The 18,177-nt window shown below is 41.3% G+C and overlaps 1 protein-coding gene across 2 annotated transcripts in view; it reads right to left on the reverse strand.

The window, feature by feature from the left end:
• heatr3 (HEAT repeat containing 3) overlaps nucleotides 1-16,888 on the reverse strand; it is a 59,244-nt gene extending 42,356 nt beyond the window's left edge. The window contains exons 1-5 of one of the 2 annotated variants that reach the window (XM_078544310.1): nucleotides 16,492-16,888; nucleotides 10,979-11,151; nucleotides 9,542-9,629; nucleotides 8,169-8,281; nucleotides 7,226-7,335 (exon numbers count right to left, since the gene is read on the reverse strand). In XM_078544310.1, coding sequence (XP_078400436.1) covers nucleotides 7,226-7,335; nucleotides 8,169-8,281; nucleotides 9,542-9,629; nucleotides 10,979-11,151; nucleotides 16,492-16,626 — 619 coding nt within the window. In that variant the 5' untranslated portion in view covers nucleotides 16,627-16,888. The remainder of the gene's footprint in view (nucleotides 1-7,225; nucleotides 7,336-8,168; nucleotides 8,282-9,541; nucleotides 9,630-10,978; nucleotides 11,152-16,491) is intronic. The other variant, XM_078544309.1, reaches the window with a different exon arrangement.
• Between the last annotated feature and the right edge of the window lie 1,289 nt (nucleotides 16,889-18,177).

The following is an 18,177-nucleotide window of genomic DNA, read 5'->3' on the forward strand; positions in this document are numbered from 1 at the left end:
ACCTTGTGACGGGAGTGCAAAGGGCTGAGATAGAGAGTTATATTGTAGTACCATATACACTTAAAGATGCATGGCTACAGAGAGACAACAAGGGTAGGGGGGTTGGTTTTAGGATTGCTGTAGATAAGAGCTGTGGACACCAAGTGATTCCTTCTAGACTGTAAACTGTTATAATCATAACCACCACAAAAAGAGGAAGAACAGCAAACCATCTAAAATTATATCAGAACTACGGTACCTTTCCAATTGGCTACCAGACATTTCATGAGGGAAAAAAGCCTTATCTGAGACACTGTCTGATTCCACAGGCAATTAATATTCTACCTGATAAATCAAGGCCCAAGAAAGAAAAATTGAAAATTTAATCCTGTGATTAAAATTTTTCAGAACTTTTCTATCCATCATTACTCTAGATCTTTCATGGCTCTCATATTTATATATCGGGTTCCAAAGTTCACCCACTCGTCCTCGCCATGGAACCTGGGCAATGAGTAAGAAAGGTTTGATAAAAAGAGTGAAGTGCAGTGGGAATCCTTATGTCTTGGGTCCCATCGGTTACTGTGAAGGCCTGTTAGGAACTCTAGAAATGCTCAGTGGATGTGGTTTTGAGAAACAAATCCTCAGTAGCAGAACAGGCAGAGGAAAATGTGCCATCTGGAATATCTCAACGGCTGTTCTGGCAGACGAAGGCTGCAGCAGAACGAGACCTCCAATTATCTTGGTTTCCTTGCCAATAGAACATAGGAACAGGAGTAGGCCATTCGGCTCTTCAAGTCTGCTCCACCATTCAGTTAGAACGTGGCTGATCATCTATTTCAGTGCCACTTTCCCACACTATCTCCATATCCCTTGATGTCATTAGTCTGCAGAAATCTATCAATTTCTGCCTTGAACATGCTCAATGATTGAGCTTCCGTAGCCGTCTGGGGTAGCGAATTCCAAATATTCACCACGCTCTGAGTGAAGAAATTGCTCCTCATCTCAGTCTTAAATGGCCTACCTCTTATCCTGAGATTATGTCCCCTGGTTTTAGACTCACCAGCCAGGGGAAACATCTTCTCTACATCCAGCCTGTCACGCCCTGTAAGAATTTTGTAAGTTTCACTGAGTTCACCTCTCATTCCTCAAAACTGTAAGGAATACAGACCCGGTCTCCTCAATCTCTCCTCATATGACAATCCTGCCATCCCAGGGTTTAATCTGGCAAAACTCTGTTGCACTCCCTCCATGGCAAGTATATCCTTCTTTAGATAAGGAGACCAAAACTGTACACAATACTCCAGTAAGTATCCAATACTTGGTGAGGTCTCACCAAGGCTCTATACAACTGCAGCTAGACATCTTTACTCCTATACTCAAATCTCCTTGCGATAAAGGCCAACATACCATTTGCCTTCCTCATTACTTGCTGCACCTACGTGCTAGCTTTTAATGACTCATAAACAAGGACACCCAGGTCCCTCTGGACGCCTTCACTTCCCAACCTCTCATCATTTAAGAAATATTTTGCCTTTCTGTTTTTTCTGCCAAAGTAAATAACTTCAGACTTATTCACATTGTATTCCATCTGCCATGTTCTTGCCCATTCACTTAGCCTGTCCAAATCTTCATGAAGCCTCCTTGCATCCTCCTCACAACTTACATTACCCACCCAGCAAATTTGGAAATATTACAAATGGTCCCCACATCCAAATCATTTATATAGATTGTGAACAGCTGTGGACCTAGCTCTGATCCTTGCGGTACCCCACTAGCAACAGCCTGCCATCCTGAGAATGATCCGTTTATTCCTATGCTCGGTATTCTGTCCGCTAACTAATTCTCAATCCATACTAGTATATTTCCTCCAATCCGTGCACACTAATTTTATTTACTAACCTCCTGTGTGCGGCCTTCTGAAAATCACTACGTCAACTGGTCCTCCTTTATCTATGCTACAAGTAACATCCTCAAGAAACTCCAACATTGGATCAAGTTTTGTTCTGTAAAGACACATGTGGAAGCTGGTGTGCAATGGTTTCTCCAAACTAAAAGATGTCAACATAGTCGTCTTTCTTTCGCGCATATCTTCCAAGCCCTTTGGCAACCAGCAAATGGCGACAAGAACAGGATTGTGTTGTCTGGAAGTTCTAGTAATACACAACCAGACATTCCACATGACAAGAAATGCCCTATGTGCCATAAAGTCTGCAGATCCTGAATCAACCTCAACTCATGGAAGACAATCAGCCTCGTTTGCAATTGATAGCCAATAATAATAATGATATTTATACATCGACTCCCTATTGCTTTCAGAATTATTTCACTAGCATTGTTATCTAAATAAAACATTTAGACAAACACTGGAAATATGATCAGAAACCCTTGACTTTTTTAAATTACTCTTAAACTACTGGGCTTATTCTTATGCCTCTACAGGATCTCTCTTCGGCCCTTGAAAAGTGATAGAATCACATCAGACCCTATTCTCGTTTCAAACTGTTAAAGCAAATTTATCAAATTGTCAAAATGCAATAGAATAGACATCGCAAAGCAACATAAATTACAAATTTTTGAACTTTATTAATGATAAGTTTTAAGACATTTTTTAAACAGCAAGCTGTGTCATTCACTGAATATGATAGCACCTGATGCTTGTAAGCTGGGTCTCTGATCTTATTTCCAAATGATAGAAAATTGTACAACAAATAAAGAAATAATTCTATAGTTTTAAAGTTAAAAACAAATGTTTTCTAGCTTTGAAATATGAAAGCAATATAAAGCATGAATTCTAAAGAGATAACTTTTGATAGGAAAAACAATATTGGGAGAACATTCTTTCTATAATTTGTCTATTAATGCAACCATACATATAATTAACTATTCCACTGCAGTCCTTAATCAATAAACAAAAAGGTAATAAAAACAGAAAATGCTGGAAAAACTCAGCAGCATCTGTGGAGAAAGAAACAGAGCTAACGTTTTGAGTCCATATGACTTCTTCAGAACTAACGAGAAGCATTTTCTGTTTTTATTTCAGATTTTCAGCATTATCCGCAGTATTTAGCTTTTAACAAAAAGGTAATGCTCGATTTCTTTACTGGAATAATTTTCAAAATTACAAATTAGATCACGTTCAAGCATTTTAAAAACAACGTTAATTTAATAGCAGAATCTTCACATCTTGTAATTTACTCTGAATAGTTACAGCACCTACCTTTGTTCATGTACAATAAAAATTTGAAAATAAGCATGCAATACAGATTTACCCAGTCATCATCTGTCTACAGTGGGCAAGATAAACAATTTATTCATTTTCTAGGAACCAATCATAAAAAACACTTGCTGTCACTGGACAGATTTCTTATGAACTTCTTTCCAAATTCTTTGATTGGAAATATACACCCCTCCCTCAGTTTCTCACCCCACCCACATCATAGCCTCTGACTGAGAGCACTATCACAGCAAACCTAGCGTGTATAGAAAAAGTCTTACATCTAGCATGCATCTGTGATACTTTGTTAGAGATACATAATAACTTTAGAGAGAGGAAGCAAATCCAATTAGACTGCTTGAAATTTGAAAAATATAATGACCTTAAGTGCACAAGAAGAATTTACAAGTGACTAAAATTATCTGGATTTACACAGCAAGTATTTGAACAGTGGCCTTAAAAGCACAGGACAGGTTAGCAGTTACTGCAAATATTCTCCAGGGTCAGACTACCCAGGAGCAAAGTCATGGAACATCTGCTGGTAACTTGATATTTTTGACCTGAATTTTACATCTTCAGTTCAAAAAGGATCCAATTTTCCAAAATGCCTAGCTCAAAATCTTAGAAGTGCAAGTCATTGAAGAGCAGGTTTGAAGGTATGCGAAGAACTAAAGTGGTTTGGGTAACATCTTGAACATTGCAGGAGCAACCCATTTTAAAAAGAAACTGCCCCAGTTTTAAAAGAGGCCACTTAACTTCCTCTGAAATTTGCTCACAAAAGTAGCTAGCAGCCATCAATAGACAGAAGCCCCTGTAATCAATCGTGCAAGCTTCAGCAGTAAATATTTAAAAATAATCTATCCATTAATTAAACTACTTGCAAGCAATTCCAATAGTGAAAATATTTGAAATACAAATCATGTTGCTGATCTACCTGCAGGTCTGTTTGATAACATGGGTTCCAAATTGTTGGTTCCAAATTTAAGGTTCCAAATTTCCAGAATTCTTGCTAATCAATGTTCCTTCTTCAGTTTCTAGGTGCTCCCATTGATTACAAAGACAGAGCTCAACTCCCACTCTCTAGGATTGTGGGGATGGTTGCATGCTCAATGCAATGGTTGGTGCCAGATTTCTTTTTCCAATACTACAGTGCAGTTCCCATCAAGCCAAAGAGCAGCATGGACTCTGTGCTCACAAATTCATATCCTGCCCACCTAAGCCCTACCTGATACTAAGATTAGGCTAGAGGAGTGAAGAGACAAAATATAATATAAAATAAAATATCATATAAAATATAAAAAGGCTGATTTTGGAAAATCATTAAAGGCGTGATTTAACTGTTGTGTCAATGCTTCATTTTTAATCATGTTTGAGCTTAACATCATGTAAATTTAAGAACTGTAACTTGTAGCAATTATTAAAAATGCAATCTTATGGATTAGATTGGAATACTGGAAGAAAGTCTAAAGCACAACACTTCTCTGACCCCCTCAAATATTGAGTGTACATTTAGAGAGTGCTCTTAACAAGACTAAATCTATAAGTCTAGTTTGAGTGCACATGTACAGTATGTCTAGGACAGAGTAAACTGTGAAAAAGGAATACATGCATTTATATTGCGCCTTTCATGATCTTATGATATCCCAAAGCATTTTACAGCCAATTAAGTACTTTTGTAATCACAGTAATGTTGGATACACTGCAGCTAAATGGCTCACAGCAAGGATCCACGATCAGCACTGTGTTTATGATCAAATAATTGGTTTTGATGATGTTGGTTGAGGGATAAATGATGGCCCTGGTCTTCTTTGAATATTGCCATGAAATCTTTTATGTCCAAGAGAGGGGAGATGGGACATCAGCCAAAAAATGGCACTTCTGACAACGCAGCACTGTCTCAGTCCTACACTGAAATGTTGGCCTGGATTATGGCTCAAGCCTCTGGAGCAGAACTTGAACCCACGATCTTCCAATTCAGAGGTCAGAATACAACCATTGAGCCACAGTTGACACTAATAATTAATAAGTGCAACCAGTCAAGGTGCTTTAGAACTTAATTGGTTAGTGTATAGTATGAATCAATACACCCATAATACATTTTTCAACAAAGATCTTTGTCTATTTGAACACAATCTCTCTTCTAGGTTCTACTGCTGCTAAAATAACTGAAGCAATAGGCAACTATATTGTCACTTATTAAACCAACCACCTCATTTTTCAAAATGGACAATGCAGAAGATGTATTACTGCTGTCATCAGGCACTGACTATTCAGATGAGGCCATTTGGCACACTGTAATCAGGCAATCAAACAGATACCTAGGAAAATACGTGAGTAATATTCCCCAGTGTAGTTTCAGTAAGGAGTTTTCCTCTTACAAATCATCCTAGAATTCATTCATCAAGCATTCAAATGCAAATTTGATTCAAGTACAGAAAAAAATAACAAACCCTATCTGCACATTTTGTGTAGGCAGTCCTGCCATTAGGGAAATTAAAATCTCTCTCCTTTGGATGTATTAAGTGTCAGTTTGACTCCATTGGGAGCATTTTTGCCTGAGTCGAAAGGTTGTGGGTTAACACTTGCACGCAGTACTGAGGGAGTGCTGCCCTGACACAAAGTTCTTTGAAGCAGAAATAAGACTGAAGCCACGTCTACCCATTCCAGTGGTTCGGGTGGTCAGCATTATTTGCATAACAGTGAGCTCACCCAAATGAGTGAGCCAACAGTCTTCCCTCGACCATCAAAAACGGATTAACTAGCCATTCATCTCACTGCTGTGTTGGGGATCTTTTGCCACCTTCATTTGTCTACATAATAAGTGTTTTTCAAAGTTGAATGCAGAATGCTTCGAGATGTTTCTACGAGACATTATATAAATGCTAGTCTTTCCTGTCACTTAGTACAATTAAATATAACTACACTAATGTGGCAAGTTACTAATGTCAACACTGTTCCAAAGAAGCTATGGAGTGTTGCACTAAGGCCTAATATGACTACATGCAGAACACCGAAACATATGTTGTGACTTCACAACGATTATTCTATCAACAGCCTTGACTTATAGCTTCCTGGTCTCAATTAAACAAAACAAGCATGTGCAGGTAGTTAAGAGCATGAATAGAACTGTCATTAGAATAGAATAGAATTGAATAGCATGAAGAACAAAAGAGATGGTTACATGAGCTTACACAATAAGATAACATACAGACCGTGGTCTTTAATTTTAGACAATGTAAAGCACAGTGTAAATGCTGACACACACAACTGCCCTCCTATGCAGTTCTTGTCATTGTATTGCAGGAGCAAATCCTAAGACTTGAAAGGATGCAGCAAAAAGCTACCCATCTGATACATGGTAACAGATACGGAGCTACAAGCAGAGACTGCAAAAGCTGAGTTTGTTCATGATAAAGAATGAGAATGGATCTTACTGACGTAGTCAAGATCCTTAAGAGTATTGACAAGTTGATGGTTGACAGAAAGTGGGGAAGGATGAAGTTCAGAAAGAAGAAAGAATGAATAGATTAGTTACAATAGCATTGTCGTGTTTAGAATGGACTCCCCAGGCAAAAAAATAAGGTTGATAACGTAAGCTTCAAGAAGAAGTTGGTGAGAAAATCAATGGAGGGACTTAAGTAGTGAAAGTATATTCTAATTTTGAAGACTAAGGCTTGCAAGATGGACTGAACTTATCTTTTCCAGTCCTAGACACTCCTATGTTTTTAAACTTATGTCCCACTCAGATTTGAGTCAATGATGGTGCCAACCAATGATTAAACTGTCATTGTCTATGCTTCTAAAGCAGTCACCTGGATCCACCATTGAAACATTTGGAAAAAAAAAGGCAGAAAACAATTAAACCAGGGTTCAACATTAAAACACTTCAAATTTTACAAGACATTGCTGATGGAACTCACCCCAAGAATTCTTTTTGTTTAAACTATGGTATGAACGAGTCATATTTTACAATTTTACCATAAATCCAACACAAGCACCACACTATGAATAATTTTAATTGCGATTACTCACCTGCAGAAATGGCTAGTTCGATATTAATACTAAACCGTCTCAAGCACTGAATGCAGACGTCCAATAAACCTTCTTTGTTAAAGACAGACACTGCCGTGCTGCTGCTCTCACTAAGCAAATGAGAAAGAAGCTAATCAACCCTTCTCTTCAACAATTACTGTGCACACTTTTAGTTTAGTTTACAGTGCTGCGACATTCATGTCTGTATACAAACTACTCACCTTTTCAATCTAAGCTTACAGAAGTAGACACCTAATCATCAGGCATATTTCTCTGGGAAACAGTGCACAAGCACTAACAAAATATCAGTGCAGTCAGTGGAAATTATATTAATTTGCAAAAATGAAAGTCACTTTGACAGCAACTATCCTAGCAGAAGCAGCAATTTCTAGCTGATGCGAGCAGGACAATTACATTAGTTAGTAACCTGAAAAGAATTAACAATTTTTGTGACAGCTGTGTGAGAACTGCATTCATTGATGTCTAAATTTAGGTATTACTCTATTCCAATAGGTTGTTTTGAGCAGAACCAATGACAGAATCCAAAATTCCTGAGGTAGACGTTCCAAGTCTTCACTGATCAAGGTGCCTAGTCTGTGAGTGGGAAGCTGAAAACTACAGGTGTGCTCCCCACAACCTTCTACCTGTTGAAATCAATGAACAGAAATAATAACAAGGGCTCAGTAATTCTATCTGCAGTATTTTGCCAAGAACTATTGAAGAATTTATTAGAGGAGCTGCAGGAGGTGAAATGAGGACTTATGCTTGATTTCTTACCAAATGCCATCATGGACATTTTCCATAACATAAACTGTTCATCTTAAAAGCCATTAAAAGCCTGATTCTGCAGTGCATATAAGAGTTATCAAGAAAATATTGCAGATTCATGAAAACCTACAGTTAGTTACTCAAAGTTTTTGTGCTTGAAGAAAAATGAACTTACCATAAATTCCAGAGTAGGTTGATGGCCTCATTGGCTATGTCTTCCACATAGGTTTTATCTGCACCTTTCTGTTTTTGTGGAATGACCACATTTGCATCTAATTCTGTACAACACTGTAATCAAGGAACAACAGAAATTGAGATTGAAGTTAGCAATGTTTTTCTCAGCATGTACTTAAAGAACATCAATTTAAAAAGTAGCATGCCATGCAATTCAAACATCTGAGCCATAGAGTGCTATAATCTAACAATTCCCCATAAGGAGAGTTCCCATTCTCAACTGTGCCAATGTTTGTGATACCAGTTTCTTTTACCCCAACTGCTTCCCCTCCTCTCTGAACAGTTGGCAATTTGACAGAATTGGTAGAGGTTAAAGAGCAAAGTTCCACACATCCTCAGATACAACACACCGCATGCGGTAACTCAGTGTAATGCATCCAAGTTTGCTGACAATACAAAATTAGGTGGACGAGTAAACTGAGGGTGCAAAGAGGCTGCAAAATGATTTAGATAGATTAAATGAGTGAGCATAAATGTAGCAGAATGAATATAGTATGAAGAAATGTGAAGTTATCCACTTTGGTAGGAAAATTTGAAAATTGAGAGGGACTGGCATGTCCTTCGATACATAAACCACAAAGTTAACATGTAGGTACAGCAAACAATTAGGGAAGTAAATAGTATGTTAGCCTTTATTACAAACAATTTGGAGGATAAGAATTACGCAGTTTTACTGCAATTGTATTTGTATAGGTCCTTGGTGAGAGCGCACCAGGAGTGATGTGTATAGTTTTGTTCTCCTTACCCAAGGAAGGATGTGACTGCCTTATAGGGAGAGCAACAAAGGTTTACTGAAGTGATTCCTGGGATGAGGGGATTGACCTCTGAGGGGAGATTGAGTAGACGAGGCCTTTATACTCTAGAGTTTAGAAGAATGAGAACTGACCTCACTGAAACATATAAAAAGGGACTTGACAGGGTAGACAACAGGAGGATATTTTGTGGCTGGGGAGTCAAAAACTAAGGGTCACAGTCTCAGAATAAAGAGTCAGCCACTTAGGACTAAGATGTTGAGAAATTTCTTCACTCAAAGGGTTGTGAATATTTGGAATTCTCGACTCCGGAGAGCTGGTCAAGTAAGGGACTAATAAATTTTTGGATACTAAGGAAATCAAGGGATATGGGGGTTGTGCGGAAAAGTGTAGTTGAGATAGATGATTAGCCATGATTTATTAAATGGCAGAGCAGCTCAAGGGATCGAATGACCTACTATTGCTCCTATTTATGTTTTTATGGATGAAAAGGCCAAAGGGAGGAAGTTACAGAAAAATGAAACAAGAGCAGATGGATTTGCATTTTACACAAAGAGCTTACCTGCTGCAGCAATGCAGTAAGGGGAGTCATAATGTCTTGCTTCACCATCTCATCACAAACATCATACCCACCACAAGCACTAAGGTTTCTGTTATAAACAAACAATTTGTATTGGACACTTGCATATTTACAAACCTCTCTTCCAAGCATATCATAGAATGGTTACAGCACAGGGGAAGGCCAGTCATGCGACAAGTCAAGTGGATTTTACGGGACGCCGTACTCTAACCTCCACCCTCCCCAACACCTCACCGACCGAAAAGTCGGTCGTGAGCTCGACCACCTAAAAGCCGGCTGCTTCACCGTCATTTTAACCTGGGAGGAGTGTTCATTGGCTCAGGATGAGACTCCTGCCCCCATCTAGGGAGGAAGGCACCCTGCTTAAAGAGCTGCTGGCCGACCTGACTGGTCAGCAGCTCTGTTGTCCCAGCACTTGGCTATCACTTGAACCTGACGCTGCTGGGACTACAGGCAATCCCAAAGAAACAGAGCAAAATACTGTGGATGCTGGAAATCTAAAATAAAAACAGAAAATGCTGGGAAAATCTCAGCAGGTCTGGCAGCATCTGTGGAGAGAGAAACAGAGTTAACATTTGGAGTCTGTACGACTCTTCTTCAGAGGTCCGAAGAGTCATAAGGTCCCAAAGCCGAGGAAGAGGTTATGGAGGACAGACCGACAGGGAAGTCCAGGATAGCAGCTGGTGAGGGAGATTTGGGGGTGGGATGGGGTACCGAATTCAAGACAGCGGGTGGGGGAAAGTTAAAGGGGGGGGAATTATGGCCTTGTTTACAGAGGGAGATGGTGTGCCCCCAATAGTCACAGGGCTCCCCCCAAAGGAGGTGCACCCCTCCTTCTTGTCCAACAACAGCCTTCACAGTGAAAGCTGTCGGGCTATGCACTTGCCTGGGCCTTCCCCTGCTGTGGGTAAAATAGCAGCAGATGCAGAATGAGACACTTAGGTGGCCTTTAATTGGCCACTTAAGGGCCTCAATAGGCTCAAGGGCAGGTGGGTTGCCTGATGCCTCCCTTGACCACCAGAAAATGGAAGCCAGGTCAGGGGTAGGCAGGAAAGCGATGGGAAGGCCAGACACCCAAGTCTAAGTCATTAACACATAAAAAAAACTGATATTCAATAAAATAAAAATATTTCTACCCTCAAGAAAGTCTTCCACCAGATCCTAGTGTATTTGGCATAATCATTATTCCTAAAGATTTATATATACTATAAAAAGGCAACCATTATTAAAAAGTTGACAGTTACCAATAGTTTTATAGGAAAATGGTTATTTATAACTTTATTATTTTGAAATCTAGATATTCTAATCCTTGTTTGGATAAAACTCACATTCAAGTACATATCCTATTCAAACACCATTGATCTGATCTCCAGATCTGATTTGACATATGTAACAACATTTAAAACATTTAACGCAAACCTGAGTGCACCAGCAGCTGTCTCCCTGACACCAACACTTGAGTCAAGCAGCATCGGTCCCAAACACCGAACAGCATCTTTCTGCAGGAATGAAGGGATCACCTTTTTCTCCTGGACAAGTTTTGAAATATTGGCACATGCAAATTCTCGGACATCAGGAGACACACTCTGTAACTATCAGAGAACAGGATTTTAGTTAATCACAGGGAGCAATCATGTACTATGCTCACACATGCTTGTAAAGTCGATTTTCATTTGCTACAACCCGTGGAAATGCTGCGACATTTTGGTCTAGTTTCTTTCTGATCCAATACTCTAAGAGTGTGCAGGATTAGATGGGAACCTTCCTTTACATTGATGCAAGCCCTTTGTGGTACAGAGTATTCCACATTCCTTTACTTCTAGTAGCAATTACAAATCAAAATGAGCATACTGCTATCAACAAGTTCATATAATTAAGGTTTAATGCTGTTTAAAGTTTTAGACAAAGAGTAGAGCGCCTTTCACATTGTATCGGTCGGTACACTTTTAGTTTCTGAAGTAACTTCAACATAATGTGCATCAAAAGACAAAGTTAAAAATTTCCCTGTAATTATTTTTCACAAGTGACGAATTCTCAATTTTCAATATGATTGGTGGAAATGTCAGGACAACAACTAAGACCTGGACATAGATAAGGATTACGTTAACATCGCCAATTCTATTGGATAGATTACCATCCAGGCTTCTTCAATTTGCTGATGCACATCGTTTTTGTCCTCTTGTTTTCTTTATGGTTTACAACAGCTCCACCATTGGTGGCTGTGCCTTCAGTTGCCTAAGCGCCAAGTTCTGGAATGTCCTTCCTATACCTCTCTGCTTCTCAAACTCGCATTCCTCCTTTAAGACACTCCTTTAAACCCAGCTCTTTGACCAAGATTTTATCATTCAACCTTATATCCCCTTATGTGGCTTGGTGTCATACCTTGTTTGGTATTACCCCTGTGCATCGCTTTGGGATGTTTTCTTATGTTACAGGTGCTATATAAATGTAAGTTATTGTTGTCATTTAGACACAGTCTGGTAAGCTCTTTAGAGTCGAAGTGGCTAAAGGATGAAATAATTAGTGAAGTAATCTCAGAACCATGTCAATCTTCCGTAACAGATGCTTAAGTCAGACAGGTCCCAGTGCTTCAGTGGGTCAGTTGGCTCACTACTCCAAACTTGGGGGGCGGGGGGGGGCGTAGATCTCTTACCAGGAGATCTTCACTCAGCTCCAGGTAACCATCAAAGCCAATGCCTTATTGGGTAGGATGGCACTGGCTGGGCAAACATACCAATGCTCTGCAGTTTTAGCAGGCTAAAATCCAGGAGTGCCCTCTACACAATCAAGGGTTCCTAAAACATGCCTATGCCAATCTGCACCTATGCCCTTTAAACTTGGGTAAATGAGTGTGTCCATTACCAGTTTGAGCCTGCCATTGATACCTTGGTAGGCTCAGTGGCATCAGCCGCTCCTGTAACTGGATATTGCAAATTTTTTCACTTGCTCTCACATGTGCTTCTATCTTAATGTATGCAAACTGCTTATACTTAAGACAAGGCCAGAACAAAAAATGAAGCTGTCTCACTATACAGACAGTAAATGATCAGAAAATAATTTTGGTACTGAAGACTAAATTAAATAACTTCCCTCAGCTCAGAAAAATCTGGACTAGGAGTAACAAAAATGAGTTCTACTTAGCAGGTATTAGACAGCTAGAAATGTTTTGAGAAAGAATTACGGCAGACGAGAACAATTTTGAGCATTATTTCAGCATCATTTACACACCATGATGGTTTGTCTCAGCAGCATGAACACATACAAATGGAAAATTTTGTCTGTGGCCCATAGACCTCCATTGTAGGGTTACAGAGCAATTGGTGATTAAAATGTTCCTGAGGTACGCATTGAAGGATTTTCCCTAAAGATCGAAAACCATAATGAATTTGTTCACCAGTTTCAATAATGGATAATCACATCACACACAGCCATTTTGTTGGGAACTCGCTGGTGTCAGGTGCTTTTTAGGGGAGTCTGGCATTGGCCCTCCTCTCTGGTGAACACAGAAAGATAAACAGAAACAGAGATGCATAGCACCAATCAGGTCTTTAAACAGAAACTTTCTCTGATTCATAATATTACGATGCAGGAGGGTAATTAGGAATTAAGAAAGTGCTGGAAAAACTCAACAGGTCTGGGAGCACCTGTGGAGACAGAAACCAAGTTAATGTTTTGAGTCAGATATGTCCCTTCTTCAGAGCCAAAGTTAGGAATTATCTTGTTTAAGTTTAGACAGACAACTAATATGGCAAAGCATAACGTTCTTTATTTTGTATTATTATGCAAAGAAAAATTGTATTAATTTAACACAAATAAGTCCAATAATAACAGTTGCTCTGTAATAGAGGTCCTCATCTCCCTCTGACGTTCCTCAGACCCTTTGAGTATCGCCAATCCTTCTTCAAAATTTCATAGCTATTTCCTTGTAGAAACTCCCCTCACTGTACTCTCTGGCTAGCAGCAATTTGTCTTTGATGATTTCAATTTAAACTGGTCCAGCCCCCTCTCCTCCAATTTGTCTGCATCCTCTTCACACAAACTTAAGACTATAGATGAACTCTTACAACCACTTATGCCACCCTGCAGGACCCTGCCACCTCTCATTTTTCTACTATTGACAAAGTCTTCAAGTTGTCAATTATTGTTCAGTTGGTAGCACTCTTGCTTGAATTACAAGGTTGTGGGTTCAAGTCCCACTCCAGAAACTTGAGTGCAAAAACCTAGTCTGACACTCCAGTGCAGAATAGTGAGCACCGTCAAGATGTCATCTTTCAGATGAGATGTTATACTGAGAATGTCTGTTCTCTCTGGTGGAGTTATCCCTGCTGACCTGGCTAATGTTTATCCCTCAATCACCATCACCTAAAAAACAGATATTCCAGTCATTAGCACATTCCAGTTTCTGGGAGCATACTGTGTTCTAATTGGCTGGCACATTTCCTACATTATAACAGTGACTAGGCTTCAAAAGTACTCCATGGACAGTAAGGTGCTTTGCAACATCCTGAGCTTGGGAGAGGCAACATATAAATACAAGTTTTTTCCCCCCAAATTACTTATTTTTTGCTTCAACATCTGCATCTCCCTACCCACTTCCAAAGCTTTGCTCTGAAAAAGCTATCCAGCATCCTTTTGTCTAGCCCTCTACATACCAGCTTCTGTTAATCTCCCTAACAGCTCCCTCACAGTTCCACCTTGTGCAATTCTATCCTTGTATTCCTAAATTTGAGGACTGCAGGCTTATAAGCACACCTAGTGCACAACTGGCCTAGTGATTCACTATCAGGTCTGGCTAGATGATCTTAAGTGACACTGGCCGAGGTCGTCTGGTCTCCGGACCGTCAGAGACCAGCCGTACCCTGCAAGATGCGCTACAGGACCCCTTGGAAGTCCCAACACACTAACTCCATGTGAATTGCCCAGGAAGTTTGAACTTGCAATGGACAATTCCCCTGGTCCCTGTGACCTTCCGAGAATGTTTCCTACTCTGAGTTAGAGTGAGAGACTTTGGATCGTTCCAACTTACTTACCTGAATACTCACCCAGGAAATGTTAGGCAGAAAAATCCTAGTCTAACTCCTGGGTAACTATACAACTGACTCCCCCTCGACTGCCTTCCTACCACCCCCCCAACCATCACCACCACCCTTCACAAATTGACCGGACTAACCTCCACCTCTCAACTCCCCTGACACCCTGTTCACCACCCTCCCCGCCCATCCCCGGCCGGCTCCCTGAATCCCCACTCAACCCAACCTCACCACCCTACCCGCATACCTCACCCATCCTACCACACATTCGCTAACACACTGAAAAACTGTTTAAATGTCCCAAAGCTTTTCAGTGTGTTAGTGAACACTTACCAGGATATCACAGCTGCTGCCGTTAGAAAAGGGATGGGGTTCTGCATGGATTCCCTTTGCTGATGTCTCTAGAGTTTCCTACACTGACTGAGTTCTGTAGGATCCTCCATCGGAAAATTGGCTAGAAAAATCAGAGGACAGTAAGCGGGTACTTTTTTGTCTGATGAGGGTCAGAAACAGTTGTGCTGACTCTGATCGGAAGATTTGAGCCAATGTACCTTCTGCTCAAAGGCCAAATAATCCTAGCACTCCCGCAATACCCTGCAAAGCAAGAATAACAAAAGATTCCTGTTCCTGGCAACAACAAAAAAAAATCACCTACCCCATCTCCTTTCTGCTGCTAATATGCATCTTAATTTCAATTGCAAGTGTGTGAAGCTCATGGGTGTTTTTTCAACTTGAAGTTTAAGGATATCCAGTTGGCTGCTTCAGCTTCCCCTTCCCAATCTGCCCTAATACTCCTGATCCAATCCCATATCATCGTAACTTCCAGTCTGTGGACCCACCATCCTTATCTCCCCCACCTGTGACTCAGCTCTGCACACTGTTCCCTTCACTCCTAAATGCCAACATCGTCACCACATTTCTGATAATGGCATCTCCTCCTGTCCCCACGTGGTCAACTTGGGTGTGCCCAAGATTTCATCCTTAACACTCTTTCCGCATCTAAGTGGTGCAATTCTGGCCTGGTTGTTAGTGATACCATCTATAAACAGGGGTGAGCTTCAATGTAAATGGCATCCAGTTCTCTCCGCTACCACCCTGGACTGTTCTACCAATTGCTTGATCAGCATCAAGTAGCAGAAAAGAAAGTGTTTTCTCCAATTCAGCACGAGTAAAACAAACATCAAATTCCTATTAATATCCCAGGAAAAGGGGCACACTCGTTATTGATTCATTCTTCATGTCTTGCCAGTTCAGTTAGGCATAACTGATGATGCTCAGTTTTAGTGGTCAGTTTGAAACAGTGCATACCTTTAAGGCAGTTTACCCCATCATCACAACAGTCCATAGCCACTGAATGGTGCATACTATATCCAGGCTTGAGAACCCTAATGCTATCCTTGTCAGGTTACCAAGTTCTACTCTACGTAATCAGTAACTCATCCAAACTCTGCCACCATATCCTACACTATCCTCCTTTAATTCTCTTTGGCTCCCTGTCCCCAACCCACCAAATTTTTACCAAGTTATTACACAACCTTACTCAGACCTCATGATGGCTTGCTCTGTCTGAATGCCTGTAACCCCACCACCCCCCATCTCCCTTCACAAAACTTTTGGATTATGCCTTCAGGAGACTGACTACATCTATATAACTCCTCTTCCATCAGCACTGGGTGTCTTATTCACCCTGTGAAACTTCTTGTAAAAGGTATTCTATCTGGTGACGCCTGCTTCCCTCGGAGAGCATGAGGGAGACAGAATTCAATACACTGAACTTAAAAGAGGAATAGAGCCTAACGGGCGCCCAAACGAATGGAGAAATAGTTAGTCCCACATTTTAAGTCCCACGCGCGAGCAGCTGGTATAAGAACACAGCCCAGGAGAAACTGTTCCCAAATTTACTTTCTCAAGTAAATCCCGGGCCGGCGAGCAAACTTCTCCAGCCTCCTGCTCCTCCTCCTCCTCCTTCATGTTATTCAATGGCCCGATTGGGGAGAACTGCGGCCGTGCGAATTTGCTGGTTTTCTTCTTGCCCATGGCGCGGCCGGCCGGCCTGAGCTGGGAGCCGGGAGAGCACTAGACTGGGGCAGCCGGGCCGAGCCGCTCGCTACACCATGTGGGCACCGCAGTCCATGTTCTGTGCCGGCAGCTCGCGGAGCCGCACGAACGTCACGACCGGGGGAGGAGACAGCGGGAGACGGGAGCGAGTGGCTTTGCGGAAAGAAGCTGCTTACCGGGCTGGTGTTAATCTTAATGCAAAAGCAACTTGGCCGGGAGAGCGGAAGCTCCGCTCTCACTCGGTGGGGGGGGGGGGGGGGGGACACAAAACTGATCACTGGCATTGTTTGTACAACCAGGAGTGGGAACTGCGTTTCACGCAAATGGTTAACACGATCCGGATGTGATGTTACAGGGAGGATATTCCCAACGTGAACTGGTCCCATTAAACACTCTGCACTGTGGAAAGGAAGCTAGCGTGTATTCAAATTGGATACCCTATCACCTTACCGCGTGAATGCACAACCTCACAGAATCACAGTGGTTACAGCACAGAAGGAGGCCATTGGGCCCTTCGCGTCTGTGCTGGCTCTCTGAAGGAGCAATTCACCGAGTGCCACCACTCCCCCGACTTCTTTCCATCGCCCTGCACGTTTTTAGGACCTCTAGGTTATTATCCCAAGGCTAAAGAGGACTAAAGCCGCAAAGTTAATTTTGAGAATCATAAATAAAAGCTGGGATTTTTCCAAATTCAAACCCTTGTAGCCATTTGAGCAGTGGTGCACCAAGAAACTGGTTTTCTGATCCACTCTGAATCTTCACCGGTTGAAAGGTATTTTGTGACACCCTGCTCCATGATATCCAAGAGACACAGACTTGAACAGATATGGCATACAACTGGCTTAACCACATAAACCACTACCAGGCCCTGCTCTTGGCTGGCAAGGCTGTTCACTATTTCAGGATTATCGTGAATGCAGAAAAAATCCCTGACTTTTCTTCATTGCAAACTGCCCTCTCCCGTCTCCTCCACTCTCACCTCCAACCACCAAGCGCATGGAGCTTATAGACAGATCATCCAATCAGCAGATTTCCAGGGTTTGCAGTATTTTTCTTCTGTATATCAGCTGTTGTTGTTCTCAATCTGTGTACAGCTTTTGTCATGGTTATCCATACCATTTTCTTCTAACACCTCTCTACCGTCATCCAGTTGGGAGGACCTGCACTCACCTAGATTCATTATCTATCCAATCGCAACCAGAGAATCACCCGCAATGGCTTCTCTTCCCATTTCTGCACCATTACCTCTGGTGTCCCCCTGGGATCTATCTGTGGCTCCCTCCCATTCCTTATCTACATGCTGCTCCTCGGCGACATCTCCTGAAAGCACAGCACTAGTTTCCACTTGTACACCGATGATAACTAGCTCTATCTCACCTCTCTCCACCCATGCTCTAAGTTGTCAGATTTCTTGTCCAACATCCAGTACTGGAAGAGCAGAAATTTGCTTCAATTAAATTTTGGGAAGACTGAAGTCATTGTGTTCAGTCCCTGCAACAAACTATTCACTAGCCATTGACTTCATCCCTC

This window comes from Cetorhinus maximus, chromosome 6 (assembly GCF_964194155.1).
Source record: "Cetorhinus maximus chromosome 6, sCetMax3.hap1.1, whole genome shotgun sequence".
Classification (NCBI taxonomy): Eukaryota; Metazoa; Chordata; class Chondrichthyes; order Lamniformes; family Cetorhinidae; genus Cetorhinus; species Cetorhinus maximus.